This window comes from Staurois parvus, unplaced genomic scaffold, assembly GCF_062004578.1.
Source record: "Staurois parvus isolate SC_StPar_1 unplaced genomic scaffold, SC_StPar_1.0 ptg000529l, whole genome shotgun sequence".
Classification (NCBI taxonomy): Eukaryota; Metazoa; Chordata; class Amphibia; order Anura; family Ranidae; genus Staurois; species Staurois parvus.
Window position 1 is genome coordinate 129,064 of NW_028318325.1, and position 16,503 is coordinate 145,566.

Consider the following 16,503-nt stretch of genomic DNA (forward strand, 5'->3'; position numbering starts at 1 on the left):
GGGGTGTACAGTGCAGGGTATACAGGAGGACGGGGAAGGATTATCATGTCAGTAATTGCTAGGAAGGGGGAGGGGTGTACAGTGCAGGGTATACAGGGGGGAGGGGTGTACAGTGCAGGTTATAGAGGGGGAGGGGTGTACAGCACAGGGTATACAGGGGGAGGGGTGTACAGCACAGGGTATGGAGGGGGAGGGGTGTACAGCGCAGGGTATACAGGGGGAGGGGTGTACAGTGCAGGGTATACAGGGGGAGGGGTCTACAGTGCAGGGGGAGGGTGTACAGTGCAGGGTATACAGGGGGAGGGGTCTACAGTGCAGGGTATACAGGGGGAGGGGTCTACAGTGCAGAGGGGAGGGGTGTACAGTGAAGGGTATACAGGGGGGAGGGGTGTACAGTGCAGGGTATACAGGAAGGGGGAGGGGTGTACAGGGGGGAGGGTTTTACAGTGCAGGGTATACAGGAAGGGGGAGGGGTGTACAGTGCAGGGGGGAGGGGTGTACAGTGCAGGGTATGGAGGGGGAGGGGTGTACAGTGCAGGGTATGGAGGGGGAGGGGTGGATCTTATACAGATAAAGGGGCGGGGTTTCTATGAATATTGATAAGTAGGACTGTGCTGTACGGTGGGCGTGTCTCCATGGAGGGTGTGTCAATGTTGTGGGCGGAGAAGACAACTGTGTTTGTTTAGGTCATGTGAGCATCTGTTTCCGGTCACGTGTCCCGTAGAGTCCGTGGATACGGTTGCTATGGTGAAGATGGTGCGGGAGGCTATCCGTATCTACTGCCGCCTCAGACCGAACAGCCGTCGTCATACCTCCGGGGTGAGATACCGGGAGAGAAGGGGGGGGGGCTATACCGGTGACTGTACGAAGGAAGGAGTGGGGGAATCATTATACTAGGGGGACAGAAGATTCCTGGAACCCACTATACCGGGGATTAGTATCCGGGGGTCACAGTTATGGGCGCACAGTTGTGTTTCCCTTGTTACTGAGGCATCAATGTGGGGTCCAGGGTAACCTTTCTCTCCCACGTGTCAAAATCTGATTGTTTTTCGCTAGACGATCCCTCAGACCCCCAAACATTATAGATATATTTCAGCAGAGGCCCCGGAGAATAAAATGATTGGTGTTGCAGTTTTTTTATGTCGCACGGTATTTGCGCTGCGCAGTTTTTTTTTTGTGGAAAAATAAATTTGAATGAATTTTAGTTCACAAAAATGCAATCCCCAATTTTTTAGTAAAGTTTAAAAAAATGACGTTACACCGAGTAATTAGATACCAAACATGACGCACTTTAAAACTGTACCATTGTGGAATGGCGCCACACTGCGGTACCGAAAAATCTCCATAGGGGATGATTCAATCACGTCATTACGGCGCCATAGCCAGAAGACGGACGCAACCCAGCTCTTGTTCCAGGATGGCGTCCATGGACATCCACCTGGAACCACGCCTCCTGTGACACGCTACTGGCGTGCTCTATTATCAGACACCGCTGATCACACATCGTGGTAAAGGGCCAATCATAGTGGCCCTTTAACATTCGATCAGCTGTATCCGTACCCATAAGTGTAGCCTCATCAGTGCCGCTTATCAGTGCAGCCTATCAGTGCCTCCCCATCAGTGTGCCTATTAGTGCCTCTTTGTCAGTGCCGCCTTTCAATGCCTCCCTATCAATGCCTCCCTATCAGTGCCGCCTATCAGGGCCCCCTAACCGTGCCTATTAGTGCCCCCATCAGTGCCTCCTTGTCACTGCTGCCTATCAGTGCAGCCTATCAATGCCTCCCCATCAGTGTGCCTATTAGTGCCTCCTCGTCAGTGCCGCCTATCAGGGACCCCTCACCGTGCCTATTAGTGCCCCCTATCAGTGCCTCCTTGTCACTGCTGCCTATCAGTGCAGCCTATCAATGCCTCCCCATCAGTGCCCCCTATCAGTGCCTCCTCGTCAGTGCCGCCTATCAATGCCTCCCTATCAGTGCCTCCTCGTCAGTGCCGTCTATCAATGCCTCCCCATTAGTGCCCCCTATCAGTGTCTCCTCGTCACTGCCGCCTATCAATGCCTCGCAATCAGTGCACCCTAACAGTGCCTATCAGTGCCTCCTCATCACTGCTGCCTATCAGTGCAGCCTATCAGCACACATCAGTGATATATTTTCAAAGTTTTATAACAGAAATGAAGAAACGGTTTTGTTTTTTGTTTTCAATTTTGTTTTTCAGAATTTTCTTTTTTCATTTGTTTAGCAAAAAAAAAAAAACCCCCAGAGGTGATGAAATACCACCAAAAGGAAAGCTCTGTTTGTGTGAAAAAGATGAGAAAAATGTTATTTGGGTACAGTGTTGCATGACCGCGCAATTGTCATTCAAAGTGTGATAGCGCTGAAAGCTGAAAACTGGCCTCAGCAGGAAGGGGGGGGGGGGGAAGTGTCCGGTAGGCAAATGGCTGAAAGCCTTTACAGGTTACCAGTTTAAAGTGACACAGAAGGTCTGGGGATAGAATTATTACTCTCGCTTGTGACCACATGTGGTGCGATCGCCGTTTACATATGTGCGTGCGACCTATGTGTGGGTTCACCTTTGCATGTGAGCAGAGGGGGGGGGGGCACTTTACATTTTCCTTCTTTCCTTCCTTCCTTTTTTCTTTCCTTCTTTTTCCTTTTTTGTTTCCCTTTTTCCTTCTTTCCTTTCTTCCTTCTTTCCTTTTTTCTTTTTTCCTTCCTTCCTTTTTTTTTTTTCTTCCTTTTTTCCCCTTCTTTCCGTCTTTCCTTTTTTCTGTTTTCTTTCCTTCATTCCTTTTTCCCTTCCTTCCTTTTTTCCTTCTTCTTTGCTTTTTTCTTCTTTCCTTCCTTCCTTTTTTCCTGCCTTCCTTCTTTCCTTTTTCCCTTCTTTCCTTTTCCCTTCCTTCTTTCCTTTTTCCCTCCCTTCCTTCCTTTTTTCCCTCCCTTCCTTCCTTTTTCCCTTCCTTCCTTTTTCCCTTCCTTCCTTTTTCCCTTCCTTCCTTTTTCCCTTCCTTCCTTTTTCCCTTCCTTCCTTTTTTTTTCCCTTCTTTCCTTTTTTTTTTCCTTTTTTCCGTTTCTTTCCTTCCTTCCTTTTTTCCTTCCTTCCTTTTTTCCTTCCTTCCTTTTTTCCTTCCTTCCTTTTTTCCTTATTTCCTTTCTTCCTTTTTTTTCTTCTTTCCTTTTTTTTTCCTTCTTTCCTTTTTTCCTTTTTTTTTCCTTCTTTCCTTTTTTCCTTTTTTTTCCTTCTTTCCTTTTTTCTTCCTTCCTTCCTTTTTTCCATCCTTCCTTTTTTTCCTTCTTTCCTTTTTTCCTGTTTTACCGTTCTCATTGAAAGTGAAAGAAAATCGCAAATTTTCAGTTGTCCCCAGAAAAGTAATAGAGTAATCTTCCAATGGGGACACTAGTTCTGGTGACCTGGGGGCCCCCCCAAGGAATTCCCTTAATTTGCAGGGATTTCCTCTCACTACCTGTTTTGGCTATGGGACAGGAAGTGAAGGGAAATCTCCCCAATGGGACACAGATGGCACCAAAAAAAAACTGACAGGGTTTATAACCTTCCATTGCTCTATCCAAAATGGGGGGGGGGGGGGAGTTGAAGCATTTGTTAAGAGCCTTTTAGGACTAGGCCTTTTGGCTAAGTCCAGGGCAATGTTTTTACTACAGGCCTCAGGGCCTCGCCAGCGCACAATTGCACGGCCACTTATTTATTTATTTTTCTCCCACATTTTGTCACCTTTCACTTTTGTGTGTGTTTTTTTTTTTTTTTTTCTCACTATGATGGTAGGGTGTGGATCCTCGGGCCTGCCCTGAAGTCTAGGGGAAGGATGCGTGGCCATTAGGTTCCTTCCTCCCCTGTCCCTGACCTAGCAGATAGCCCCTTGACCTAGTACTCGGTGATTGGCTTCGGCTAGCCACAAGGAAAGGGGTCCTCCAGGCCTTTTGTCTAGGTGGACCATGTGGAAACCTCAGTCCCTGTCAGGAGCCTCGCGCCCTGGGGGATCAGGGTAGAGGTCCTACCCCTTCGGGGGGGGGGGGGGGGTGAACTAAGGCACACCTCTAAGTGCACTTTTTTTGTGTTTTGTGATTTGCATTTGCATGTTTTTTGTCCACTTACGGGTTTTTTTCGTTTTTTCGCACCTGCGCGGACTAAAAAAAAAAAATTTGTAAAGGTATTGTTTTAAATTAAACCAACAAACATGTTCTACTTAAAGCAGAGCTCCACCCAAAAGGGGAAGTTCTGCTTTATGGACTGCTTCCCATTAAGGATTGGCACCTTTGGGGGGCGGGGGGGAGCTGGTACCTGAATTTGACAGGTACCCGCTGCCACTTCCGGTCTGAACGCCTAGGCGATCGAAAGAGGAAGGTGTCCTCCCTCCCTCCGTCCCTCCCCGTAGTCTTTAGGGACACGTGACAGGTCCCAGAAGACTACAGCACCATTCAGGAAGCGCGGCGCTTCTCGCGCATGCGCAGTGGGCACCCGGCTGTGAAGCCGCAAGCTGTCACAGCCGGTCGCCCACACTGAAGATGCCGGCCTCCTCGAATACAGGACGTCCGATGAATCGGGCTGCGGGGGACACACCACGGGACCGAGGGACAGGTAAGTGGCTGTTTTTTAAAAGTCAGCAGCTACAGTTTTTGTAGCTGCTGAACTTTTATTTTTTGACAGCGTGAGTGGAACTCCTCTTTAACTGTCCTGTGTAATGGTATTACACAGAGCGAACCCAAACCTCATCTTCTGGGGTCCCCCGTCAGTGCATTTGGCTCCTCCTCTTTCTTTATGTGCCTCCCATAGCAAGCCGCTTGTTATGGGGGCTCAATCCTGAGCCGGACTGTGCGAGTCTATTGATACACACAGCATGAATCGGTTCCGCCCCCCTGCTCCCTCCTCACAGTATTCAATTGACAGCAGCAGAAGCCAGTGGCTTCCACTTCTGCCGCGTTTTGTGAGAGAGGGATGGATATGGGACTCGGGTACGTGTAAAGGGGTGAGGGGGGGGGGGCGATACAAACACTTGGATTTTTTTTACCTTAATGTAGGGAATTTTTTAAGGTAAAAAAAAAAATCCAGGCTTTAGATTTACTGTAAATTTATGTTCCAGAAATCCCCCCTGAAGCTGGAAATCGCCGACAGATGTTGGGTTTATTTAGTTGCTATTGTTGGATTGGTTGCCAAGACACATCTGTATGTTTATTGGGGTCTTGTCACGTCTTCCTGACGGATTGTAGATGGTTCCGTGCTCGGATCGGATCCTGAGACGTGTCCTTTTAATCCGGGATGTATGGAAATATTTCATGTACGGTGACAGGCGGAGGAGAGCCATATGTATAGGCAGCCGCTGCACCAGACTGCAGAACGCGTCCCCAGAATTCCATCTGGGTGGAGATCCGCGATGGGCCCCCTATAGTTCACCTGAGGTGTCAGGTTCTGGTATCCGAACACCAGCCATTCCGGTACTGCAAATCATTTCCTGTTGGATCGTTTAGATATTATTATTATACAGTATTTATATAGCGCCAAAGGGTATGCTCAGCCTGTACAATATCGGGAGGACAGAACATGAGACAAGACAGTAACAATACAATACACGAGGGGTTCGAGGGCCCTGATCCTGGGAGCTTACAATCTAGGAGGGAGGGGATAGTGGTACAGGAGGAAATGGCTGTGGGGGATGGAGTGGTGGGAGGAGAGGAGGAGGTTAGTTGTTAGGTCGGGTGTTAGGTGAGGGTGGGGTAGGCTTCCCTGAAGAGGAGGGTTTTCAGGGTGCACCTGAAGGTGAGGAGGGTAGGTGACAGTCTGATGGATTGGGGTAGGGAGTTCCAGAGGATGGGGGAAGTCCTAGAGAAGTCCTGCATTTGGGCATGGGAGGAGGAGACCAGGGAGCTAGAGAGTAGGAGGCCCTGTGAGGAGCGGAGGGCACGGGTAGGGTAGTATCTGGGTATCAGGTCAGTTATGTAGTTCGGGGCGGCATTGTGAACGGCTTTGTAGGTCAGGGTTAGCAGTTTGAATTTGATGCGTTGGGCAATCGGGAGCCAATGAAGGGATTGGCAGAGGGGGGAGGCGGTTGTGGAGATATCACATTCATATACACCGATCAGCCATAACATTATGGCCACTGACCGGTAAAGGGAATAACAATTCAATGCAATGGCATCTGAAAGTGGGTGGGATATATTGAGCAGCAAGTGAACATGTTGTCCCTGAAGTCGATGTATTGAAAGCAGATCAAATGGACAAGCGTAAGGATTTGAGGGACTTTGACAAAAGTCAGGGGCGGCACAGTGGCTTAGTGGTTAGCCGTGCAGTAAATGGGTCATGGATTTGATCCCCAACCATGGCGCCTCCTGCATGGAGTTTGCATGTTCTCCCTGTGCTTGCATGGGTTTCCTCCGGGTACTCCGGTTTCCTCCCACACTCCAAAGACATGCTGTCTAAATTGTTCTAGTTTCATCCTTGGCCACGCGGGATCTCCTGCATGGTGGGGGTTGGGGAAAGACCTGGCAACCTACCCTGTAAAATAATTGCTAAGAGAATTCATGGAAGAAGTCGCTTACGAGTGACGGTCCGTGAAATCGCCAAGGGTCAGATATGACTGAATGGATAGAGAGAGAGAGACAAAAGTCAGATTATAATGGCTAAATGACTGGGTCAGGGCAGCTCTAAAACTTGTGGGATGTGCCTGGTCTACAGTGGTCAGGACCAACCAAAAGTGGTCCAAGGAAGGAGAACCGGCCAACTGGTGACAGAGTCACGGGTGGTCAAGGCTCACTGATCAGGAGGGAAGGTTGGTCCATGTAGTCGGATCCAATAGAAGGGCTACTGGAATTGCTGAAAAAGTGAATGCTGGTTCTGATAGAAGGGTGTCAGAACACACAGAGCATCGCAGTTTGTTGTGTATGGGACTGTGTAGCCGCAGACCGGTCAGGGTGTCCATGCTGACCCGTATCCACAGCCAGATGAGCCTACAATGGGCACAGAGCACGGAGCCATGGAAGAAGGTGGCCTGGTCTGATGAATCGTGTTTTCTTTTCCACCATGTGGGTGGCCGGTTGTGTGCGTCACTTACCTGAGGAAGAAATGGCGCCAGGATGCAGTATGGGAAGAAGACAAGCCGGCGGAGGCGGTGTGATGCTTTGCGGTATGTTCTGCTGGAAAGCCTTGGCTCCCGCCATTCCTATGGATGTTACTTGACATGTACCACCTACCTAAACGTTGGTGACCAACTACACCCCTTCGTGGGAACCGTGTTCCGTGATAGCAGTGGCCTCTTTCAGCAAGATAATGCGCCCCGCCACACTGCAAAAGAGGTCAATAATGGCTTGAGGAACACAACGAGTTTGAGGTGTTGACTTGGCCTACAATTCTCCAGATCTCAATCCAATTGAGCAGCCGTGGGCTGTGCTGGAAAAACAAGTCCGATCCATGGAGGTCCCACCTTGCAACTTACAGGACGTAACCACTTCCCGTCCAGCCCATGTATATAAACAGCCGGACGGGAGCAGTGCAGGGACGGGTGGCCGTTTATTAATGGACTCCCTGCTCCCTGCTTGTGCACGCTCCCTGGGAGCGCACAGCACCGCGATCCGGTGACCGCTGTGTCCTCCGGACACAGTGGAACATCGATCATCGTACGGGACCTTTGTGTGAGGTCCCGATCATGTGATCCCTGATTGGCCAATTGCACAGTAGGTACCCGACTATGAAGCCGCAAGCTATTACAGCCGGTGCCCACACTGAAGATGCCGGCCTCCTGGAATACAGGATGGCCGGTGAATCTGGCTGCGGGGGACACACCACGGGACAGAGGGACAGGAAAGTGGCTGTTTTTTAAAAGTCAGCAGCTACAGACTTTTATTTTTTGACAGGGCGTTGATAAGGTAATACAAGGCCTCCTCACCGCCTGTCAGATGCTCTCTGAAGAGCGATCTGAAGGTGGAACGCTCTTCAGAGAGCCCAGCTAGCGTGAATGAGCCCCAGTGTTGAAGGTTTTCTCTTAACCTGTTAATAAGTGTAACTAAAGTCTGTGATAATTACTTTTCCTTCAACAGTCCGACGTCCATTACTGGCACCAACATCTTCTACCCGGCTTCTTTTGGGTGCTGGATTGTGACCGTCTTCATTGGCTGGTCATATCCTGAATACAAGTTCTGTGCTGGAATGTAAACCGAGCTGCACATGTACTAACGGTTCCAGCTGACCATAGAGTTGACCAAGGACTGGAACATCCCCGATCATCTCTATGGTCTCAAGAAACTGGAAGCGACAAGTATTGTCACTTCCAGTTTCAGTCTGATGTGAACAGACTGTTACCAGCCTCTGAAAGCATCTGATCAAACGTCCGGCCCATGTATATAAACAGCCGGACGGGAGCAGTGCAGGGACGGGTGGCCATTTATTAACCTCCCTGGCGGTATGATTATTTCAGATTTTTGGTGCTGAAAGCGGTAAATTTTTTTGCATGGAAATATGTATTTTTTTTATTGTAGGCTGTAATTTTTAGGAAAAACTCACTGAAATCTGTCCGAACAAGAGTCTAGTAAACATCCCGGGGATGATAAAATTTGAAACACAAAATCATAAATTATAATTTAATAAATAATCATAAAAATAATATAAAAATAATAAAAAATTTAATTCAATAATATAATCAAACCAAAAACACTGAAATGTGAAATAGAGCGCCAAGTTCGCACATCGCTGAGCAAAGTCGCAAAATCGTTTTCAGTTTCTGATGACGAATTTCCCCCACCAATCATTATCACTCAATTCTGCAAGTGGTTCTGATTTACTATCGCTGTTCTCTAGCTGATCTAAACCGCTTTTGACCTAAAGGGACACTTTTTGGACGCCATGGACATTTCTCAGTTTCCAGGCAGAAAGAACAGACAAAATGCAGGCAGGGCGCCGGACAAAGCACTCGGGACAAAATGTATGTGAAATAGGTTGAAACAGCAATGTTTTACTGTGTAAAATGTAAAAAAAAAAAAATGACATTTTTTAAAATTTTTAAATTTCCCGCCGGCGGCGGCGGTGGCGCCCGTACGTCCCGACGTCACAGGGACAGGACACAGAAGCCGGATGCCGGCATCGGCCGGAGGAGATGGCCGGGGACGCTGCAGGGGACACATCGTGGGAGCGCAGGGTAAGGTAAGTGAAGAACACTTGCCGGAGCAGTGCCGCATGGTAAGCCCGAGTGTAGCTCGGGGTTACCGCTTTTGGTACTGAAATGTTACCCCGAGCTACACTCGGGAATACCGCCAGGGAGGTTAATGGACTCCCTGCTCCCTGCTTGTGCACGCTCCCTGGAAGCGCACAGCACTGCGATCCGGTGACCGCTGTGTCCTCAGGACACAGTGGAACATCGATCATCGTACGGGACCTTTGTGTGAGGTCCCGATCATGTGATCCCTGATTGGCCAATTGCGCAGTAGGTACCCGCCGATGAAGTCGCAAGCTGTCACAGCCGGGTGCCCACACTGAAGATGCCGGCCTCCTGGAATACAGGATGGCCGGTGAATCGGGCTGCGGGGGACACACCACGGGACAGAGGGACAGGTAAGTGGCTGTTTTTTTAAAAGTCAGCAGCTACAGGTTTTGTAGCTCCTGACTTTTTTTTTTTGACAGGTGAGTGGAACTCCGCTTTAATGAAGGGGTGTCTACAGCCTGGTACACATGGGGTTAAAGTCGTTCAAAAGTTTGTATTAAATATTTTTCATTCTGCAACTTTGAATAAAATAATCCCTGGTGATCCTGCCATAGGGGCCCTTTTTCAGACAGATCCTGTTATAGGGTGACCACGCTCTGTCCCTGTTTCCCAGTTGTGCTTCTGTGTTGTCATCCTGTCCTTGGGGCTGTACAAGTGGTCTTTACAACACACATTACACAGGCATGGTCCAATGTCGTCACCATCCAGAATCCCTCCCCCTGAGGAATGCCATGCTGCATCACTGGAGTGCAAGAAGTGGCTGCAAACCGGCTTCAGGGGATCGGCAGCCCTGAGGACCAAAAAAATGTTTAAAAAGTGAAAATGGCAGCACAGCGGCTAAATGGTTAGCACTTCCTCCTGGCAGTATTAAGGTCATTGGTTCGAATCCCAGCCATGGCACCACCTGCCTGGAGTTTGCATGTTCTCCCTGTGCCTGCGTGGGTTTCCTCCAGGTACTCCGGTTTCCTCCCACACTCCAAAGACATGCTGGGAGGTGAATTGGCTCCTGTCTAAATTGTCCCTAGTATGTGTATGTATGAATGTGAGTTAGGGACCTTAGATTGTACGCTCCTCGGGGGCGGGGACTGATGTGAATGTACAATATATATGTAAAGTGCTGCGTAAATTGATGGCGATATATAAGTACCTGAAATAAATAATAAATAAATAAAAGGACATTTTAAGAAGGAAATCTATCAGTCTAAGCGGAACTAAACTCTGCCGACCAACATGAACTATTTGTAATCCTTATGTTGCTAGCATGATCTGTTCATCGTCCAATCACGGCACTGTCAGCATCGCATCGTCCAATCACTGCACTGTCAGCATCGCATCGTCCAATCATGGCAATGAAGTTAAATTATTATTATTTCTTGTTTTAAACTTATTTGACATTTCTTCTGTTACTTCCTGGTTTCTGGCCTAGGCCAAAATTATTTCATACATCCCATCAGTCTTCATGGGAGGAGGGGCTTTCTCAGCTAAAGACACCCTTTTGCCTGTATGCCTGAGCTACGAGCGGATGGATTCCAGGAAGTAAATGCTACATGAATCATCTGCCTTATTCAAGATGGCTGTGATTAGAGATGCTGGGGGGGGGGGGGTTTCAAAGTGTTTTTCCAGCAAAATAAAGCATGGAGACATTCAATATCAAAAATAAATTCAATAGCGTTTTCGGTTTGGGGCGCTCAGATGCCGCGTAGTTCCACCACATAGAAGAAGTGAAGGTCGGGTGTCACCGATGTTCGGCTGTATGGTGTACATTGGTACCGAACACCCCCTCCTGTAGTGTGTATGGGCTCTGTGCACTGCGTGTCTCCATTGATCTTTACCTCTCGTTCTCTCCTCAGATATATTCCATCAACCACGATGACTCTGGAGGCTCCTCCCTGGAGGTCACCGTTCCTCGGGATCTGGCGGACGGATTTGTTAATAATAAGCGGGAGACTTACCGATTCAGGTGGAGTATCTTCACTCGTCTGCTTTCCTCTTTTTCACGGATCACCATTGCCAGTTACATAGTTAGTCTGGCTGAAAAGACAAAACTCCATCCAGTTCAACCATAAAATAAAAAAAAGTTATAATCCTACACCCACAGTTGATCCAGAGGAAGGCAAAAAAACCCAGCAAAGCACGATCCAATTTGCTCCTGCAGGGAAAAATTCCTTCCTGATCCCCCGAGAGGCAATCGGATATTCCCTGGATCAACTTTCCCTATAAATGTTATATCCAGTTATATTCTGTGTATCCAAGAAAGAATCCAGGACTTTCCTACAGCAATCCACTGAGCTGGCCACAACCAACTCTGGAGGGAGTCTATTCCACATTCTCACAGCTCTTACTGTGAAGAAACCTTTCCGTGTTTGGAGATTACATTTCTTTTCCTCCAGATGTAAAGAGCGCCCCCTTGTCCTCTGTGATGACCTCAGGGGGAATAACTACACCGAGTTCACTATATGAGCCACTGATGTATTATACATGGAGATCATATCCCCCCTTATGTATTATACATGGAGATCATATCCCCCCTTATGTATTTATACATGGAGATCATATCCCCCCCTTATGTATTATACATGGAGATCATATCCCCCCCTTATGTATTATACATGGAGATCATATCCCCCCTTATGTATTATACATGGAGATCATATCCCCCCTTATGTATTATACATGGAGATAATATCCCCCCCTTATGTATTATACATGGAGATCATATCCCCCCTTATGTATTATACATGGAGATCATATCCCCCCCTTATGTATTATACATGGAGATAATATCCCCCCCTTATGTATTATACATGGTGATCATATCCCCCCCTTATGTATTATACATGGTGATCATATCCCCCCTTATGTATTATACATGGAGATCATATCCCCCCTTATGTATTATACATGGAGATCATATCCCCCCTTATGTATTATACATGGAGATCATATCCCCCCTTATGTATTATACATGGAGATCATATCCCCCCTTATGTATTATACATGGAGATCATTTCCCCCTTATGTATTATACATGGTGATCATATCCCCCCTTATGTATTATACATGGTGATCATATCCCCCCTTATGTATTATACATGGAGATCATATCCCACCTTATGTATTATACATGGTGATCATATCCCCCCCCCCTTATGTATTATACATGGAGATCATATCCCCCCCTTATGTATTATACATGGTGATCATATCCCCCCTTATGTATTATACATGGAGATCATATCCCCCTTATGTATTATACATGGAGATCATATCCCCCCCTTATGTATTATACATGGTGATCATATCCCCCCCCCCCCTTATGTATTATACATGGAGATCATATCCCCCCTTATGTATTATACATGGTGATCATATCTCCCCTTATGTATTATACATGGAGATCATATCCTCCCCTTATGTATTATACATGGAGATCATATCCCCCCTTATGTATTATACATGGAGATCATATCCCACCTTATGTATTATACATGGAGATCATATCCCCCCTTATGTATTATACATGGAGATCATATCCCCCCTTATGTATTATACATGGAGATCATATCCCCCCTTATGTATTATACATGGAGATCATATCCCACCTTATGTATTATACATGGAGATCATATCCCCCCTTATGTATTATACATGGAGATCATATCCCACCTTATGTATTATACATGGAGATCATATCCCCCCCTTATGTATTATACATGGAGATCATATCCCACCTTATGTATTATACATGGAGATCATATCCCCCCTTATGTATTATACATGGAGATCATATCCCCCCTTATGTATTATACATGGAGATCATATCCCCCCTTATGTATTATACATGGAGATCATATCCCCCCTTATGTATTATACATGGTGATCATATCCCCCTTATGTATTATACATGGAGATCATATCCCCCCTTATGTATTATACATGGTGATCATATCCCCCCTTATGTATTATACATGGAGATCATATCCCCCCCTTATGTATTATACATGGTGATCATATCCCCCCTTATGTATTATACACGGAGATCATATCCCCCCTTATGTATTATACATGGTGATCATATCCCCCCTTATGTATTATACACGGAGATCATATCCCCCCTTATGTATTATACACGGTGATCATATCCCCCGCTTATGTATTATACATGGAGATCATATCCCCCCCTTATGTATTATACATGGAGATCATATCCCCCCTTATGTATTATACATGGAGATCATATCCCCCCCCCTTATGTATTATACATGGTGATCATATCCCCCCTTATGTATTATACATGGAGATCATATCCCCCCTTATGTATTATACATGGAGATCATATCCCCCTTATGTATTATACATGGAGATCATATCCCCCCTTATGTATTATACATGGAGATCATATCCCCCCCTTATGTATTATACATGGAGATCATATCCCCCCTTATGTATTATACATGGAGATCATATCCCCCCTTATGTATTATACATGGAGATCATATCCCCCCTTATGTATTATACATGGAGATCATATCCCCCCTTAATCTCCTCTTCTCAGTAGAGAATAAATTCAGTTCCTCTAATCTTTCCTCATAGCTGATCTCCTCCATGCCTCGTATCAGTTTGGTTGCCCTTCTCTCTACTTTCTCCAGTTCCCCAATGTTCTTTTTATGAATTAGAGCCAAAACTGAACTGCATATTCCAGATGAGGTATAACTAATGAGGCTGACAAGAGAGGATTTTGCTCACTTTAGAACCTGCAGCTTGGCATTGCTGCCATTATTACCATTGACCCCCCCCAGATCCTTCTCCACCATTGACCCCCCCCCAGTTGTACCCCCCTAGTATGTATGATGCATATTCTTAGCCCCCAAGTGCAGAACCTTACATTTATCAACATTGAACCTCATTGGCCCCATAGTCCCCCAATTACATTGAGGTCGGCTTGTAAGTTGGAGACATCCTGTAAGGAGGTTATTCCCGGCACAGCTCGGTGTCATCTGCAGACACTGGAATGGGATATATAATCCCCGACCCTATAACTCGTTCCTAATGCTGCAGCTGCTGCTGGATTTCATACACTGCTGATCAGTGGTGCAATGCTGTCCAGGCTCCTGCAACCAGAAATAATAAATGCACTTTTTTTTTTTACCTGATGCTCACGTGATGACAAGGGGGACTCTGTTGGGGACACTTGATATAAAGGGGGTTTCTACAGGGGACACCTGATGTAAAGGGGGACTATATTGTAGACACCTGATGTAAAGGGGGACTCTATTGGTGATACCTGATGTAAAGGGGGACTCTGTTGGGGACACCTGATGTAAAGGGGGACTCTGTTGGGGACACCTGATGTAAAGGGGGACTCTATTGGGGACACCTGATGTAAAGGGGGACTCTATTGGGGACACCTGATGTAAAGGGGGACTCTATTGGGGACACCTGATGTAAAGGGGGACTCTATTGGGGACACCTGATGTAAAGGGGGACTCTATTGGGGACACCTGATGTAAAGGGGGACTCTATTGGGGGCACCTGATGTAAAGGGGGACTATATTGTAGACACCTAATGTGAAGGGGGACTATATTGTAGACACCTGAGGTAAAGGGGGACTCTATTGGGGACACCTGATGTAAAGGGGGACTCTATTGGGGACACCTGATGTAAAGGGGGACTCTATTGGGGACACCTGATGTAAAGGGGGACTCTATTGGGGACACCTGATGTAAAGGGGGACTCTATTGGGGGCACCTGATGTAAAGGGGGACTATATTGTAGACACCTAATGTGAAGGGGGACTATATTGTAGACACCTGAGGTAAAGGGGGACTATATTGTAGACGTCTGACATCAAGGGGGACTCTATTGTAGATGCCTGACATCAAGGGGGACTCTACTGTAGACGCCTGACATCAAGGGGGACTCTATTGTAGACGCCTGACGTAAAAGGGGACTGTATTGTGGACGCTTGACGTCAAGGGGGACTCTATTGCGGACATCTGACGTAATGGAGGACTAAACTGGGGACGTGATGTAATGGAGGACTAAACGGGGGACATGTGACGTAAAGGGGACTCTATTGGGGACGCCTGATATCAAGGGTCACTCTGTTGAAGACACCTGATGTTAAAGGGGGCTGTACTGGAAACTCCACCTGGCGGGGGTGTGGGGGGGTTCTCAATTCTCCATTTTTGCCCTGGTTGCTGGATGACCATGTCCTGGAGCTGTCCACACCTACCTATTGGTCATCAAGGCAGTCCATCATATCTGTGGACCAATTGTGAGGGGTAGATCCCCGTTCCCAACCACAGGAAATGTCCTTCCTTTTTTTCCAGTGCAGTGGGCGGTCCCTCCTCTTGGGCGGCATGGCACTCATGTAATGTACAGGAATCCTATACGCTCAGGCTGGGCGGTGATGTGCAACTCCCCCCAGTGGGTTGGCTCTTGGGAGGAGTTATGCAAATATCAAAAATGTCTTGATGGAAAAGTGTCATGTTGGGGGAGTGGGCTGTATTTGTATACAGATCACTCTAGATAACGCCCACATGGGATGCTGAGCCTCCATGATTGACAGAACTGAAATCCAGTGAATGAAAGGGGCGGGGTCAGGGACAGGCAGGGCAGGGAGGAAAGTGCTAGATGATGCCGGACGTCCTCCAGCCAGGAAATGAGGCGGAGCTCTGTCTGACTTGCTGCAGCTTCTAACGCACATTGCGAGAAGCTCACAGTGTGCAGTGAAATCAGCCGTTTCAGTCCGGGAGAGGAGCCGGTACAACTGTACGAGACTGGAGGGGGGGCCGGAGGTCAGATTTAATATTTCTCTTTGTGATGGAAGTTGGTGACGTGTAAATTCTTTTTTAGGAGTCCGTTCTGTATTTATCTTCCCGGTGACTGACAGGCTTCCCCATAGAAAACGATTTGTGAATTGGCTTCACGCTGAACATGTTTAATTTCCTCGTGTTGGTGGAGCCGGCGCTGCGCAAATCTTTACCTCAGGTGTCTACAATAGAGTCCCCCTTTACATCAGGTGTCCCCAATAGAGTCCCCCTTTACATCAGGTGTCTACAATAGAGTCCCCCTTTACATCAGGTGTCTACAATAGAGTCCCCCTTTACATCAGGTGTCTACAATAGAGTCCCCCTTTACATCAGGTGTCTACAATAGAGTCCCCCTTTACATCAGGTGTCTACAATAGAGTCCCCCTTTACATCAGGTGTCTACAATAGAGTCCCCCTTTACATCAGGTGTCTACAATAGAGTCCCCCTTTACATCAGGTGTCTACAATAGAGTCCCCCTTTACATCAGGTG

General features: G+C 47.3%; 1 protein-coding gene across 2 annotated transcripts in view; it reads left to right on the forward strand.

Annotated features, from left to right (window-relative positions):
• The first annotated feature begins 683 nt into the window (after positions 1 to 683).
• The window catches only part of KIF6 (kinesin family member 6), a 374,519-nt gene continuing 358,699 nt past the window's right edge, over positions 684 to 16,503 (forward strand). For both annotated transcript variants that reach the window (XM_089690367.1, XM_089690368.1), the window contains exons 1-2: positions 684 to 819; positions 11,047 to 11,156. In XM_089690367.1, coding sequence (XP_089546493.1) covers positions 745 to 819; positions 11,047 to 11,156 — 185 coding nt within the window. In that variant the 5' untranslated portion in view covers positions 684 to 744. The remainder of the gene's footprint in view (positions 820 to 11,046; positions 11,157 to 16,503) is intronic.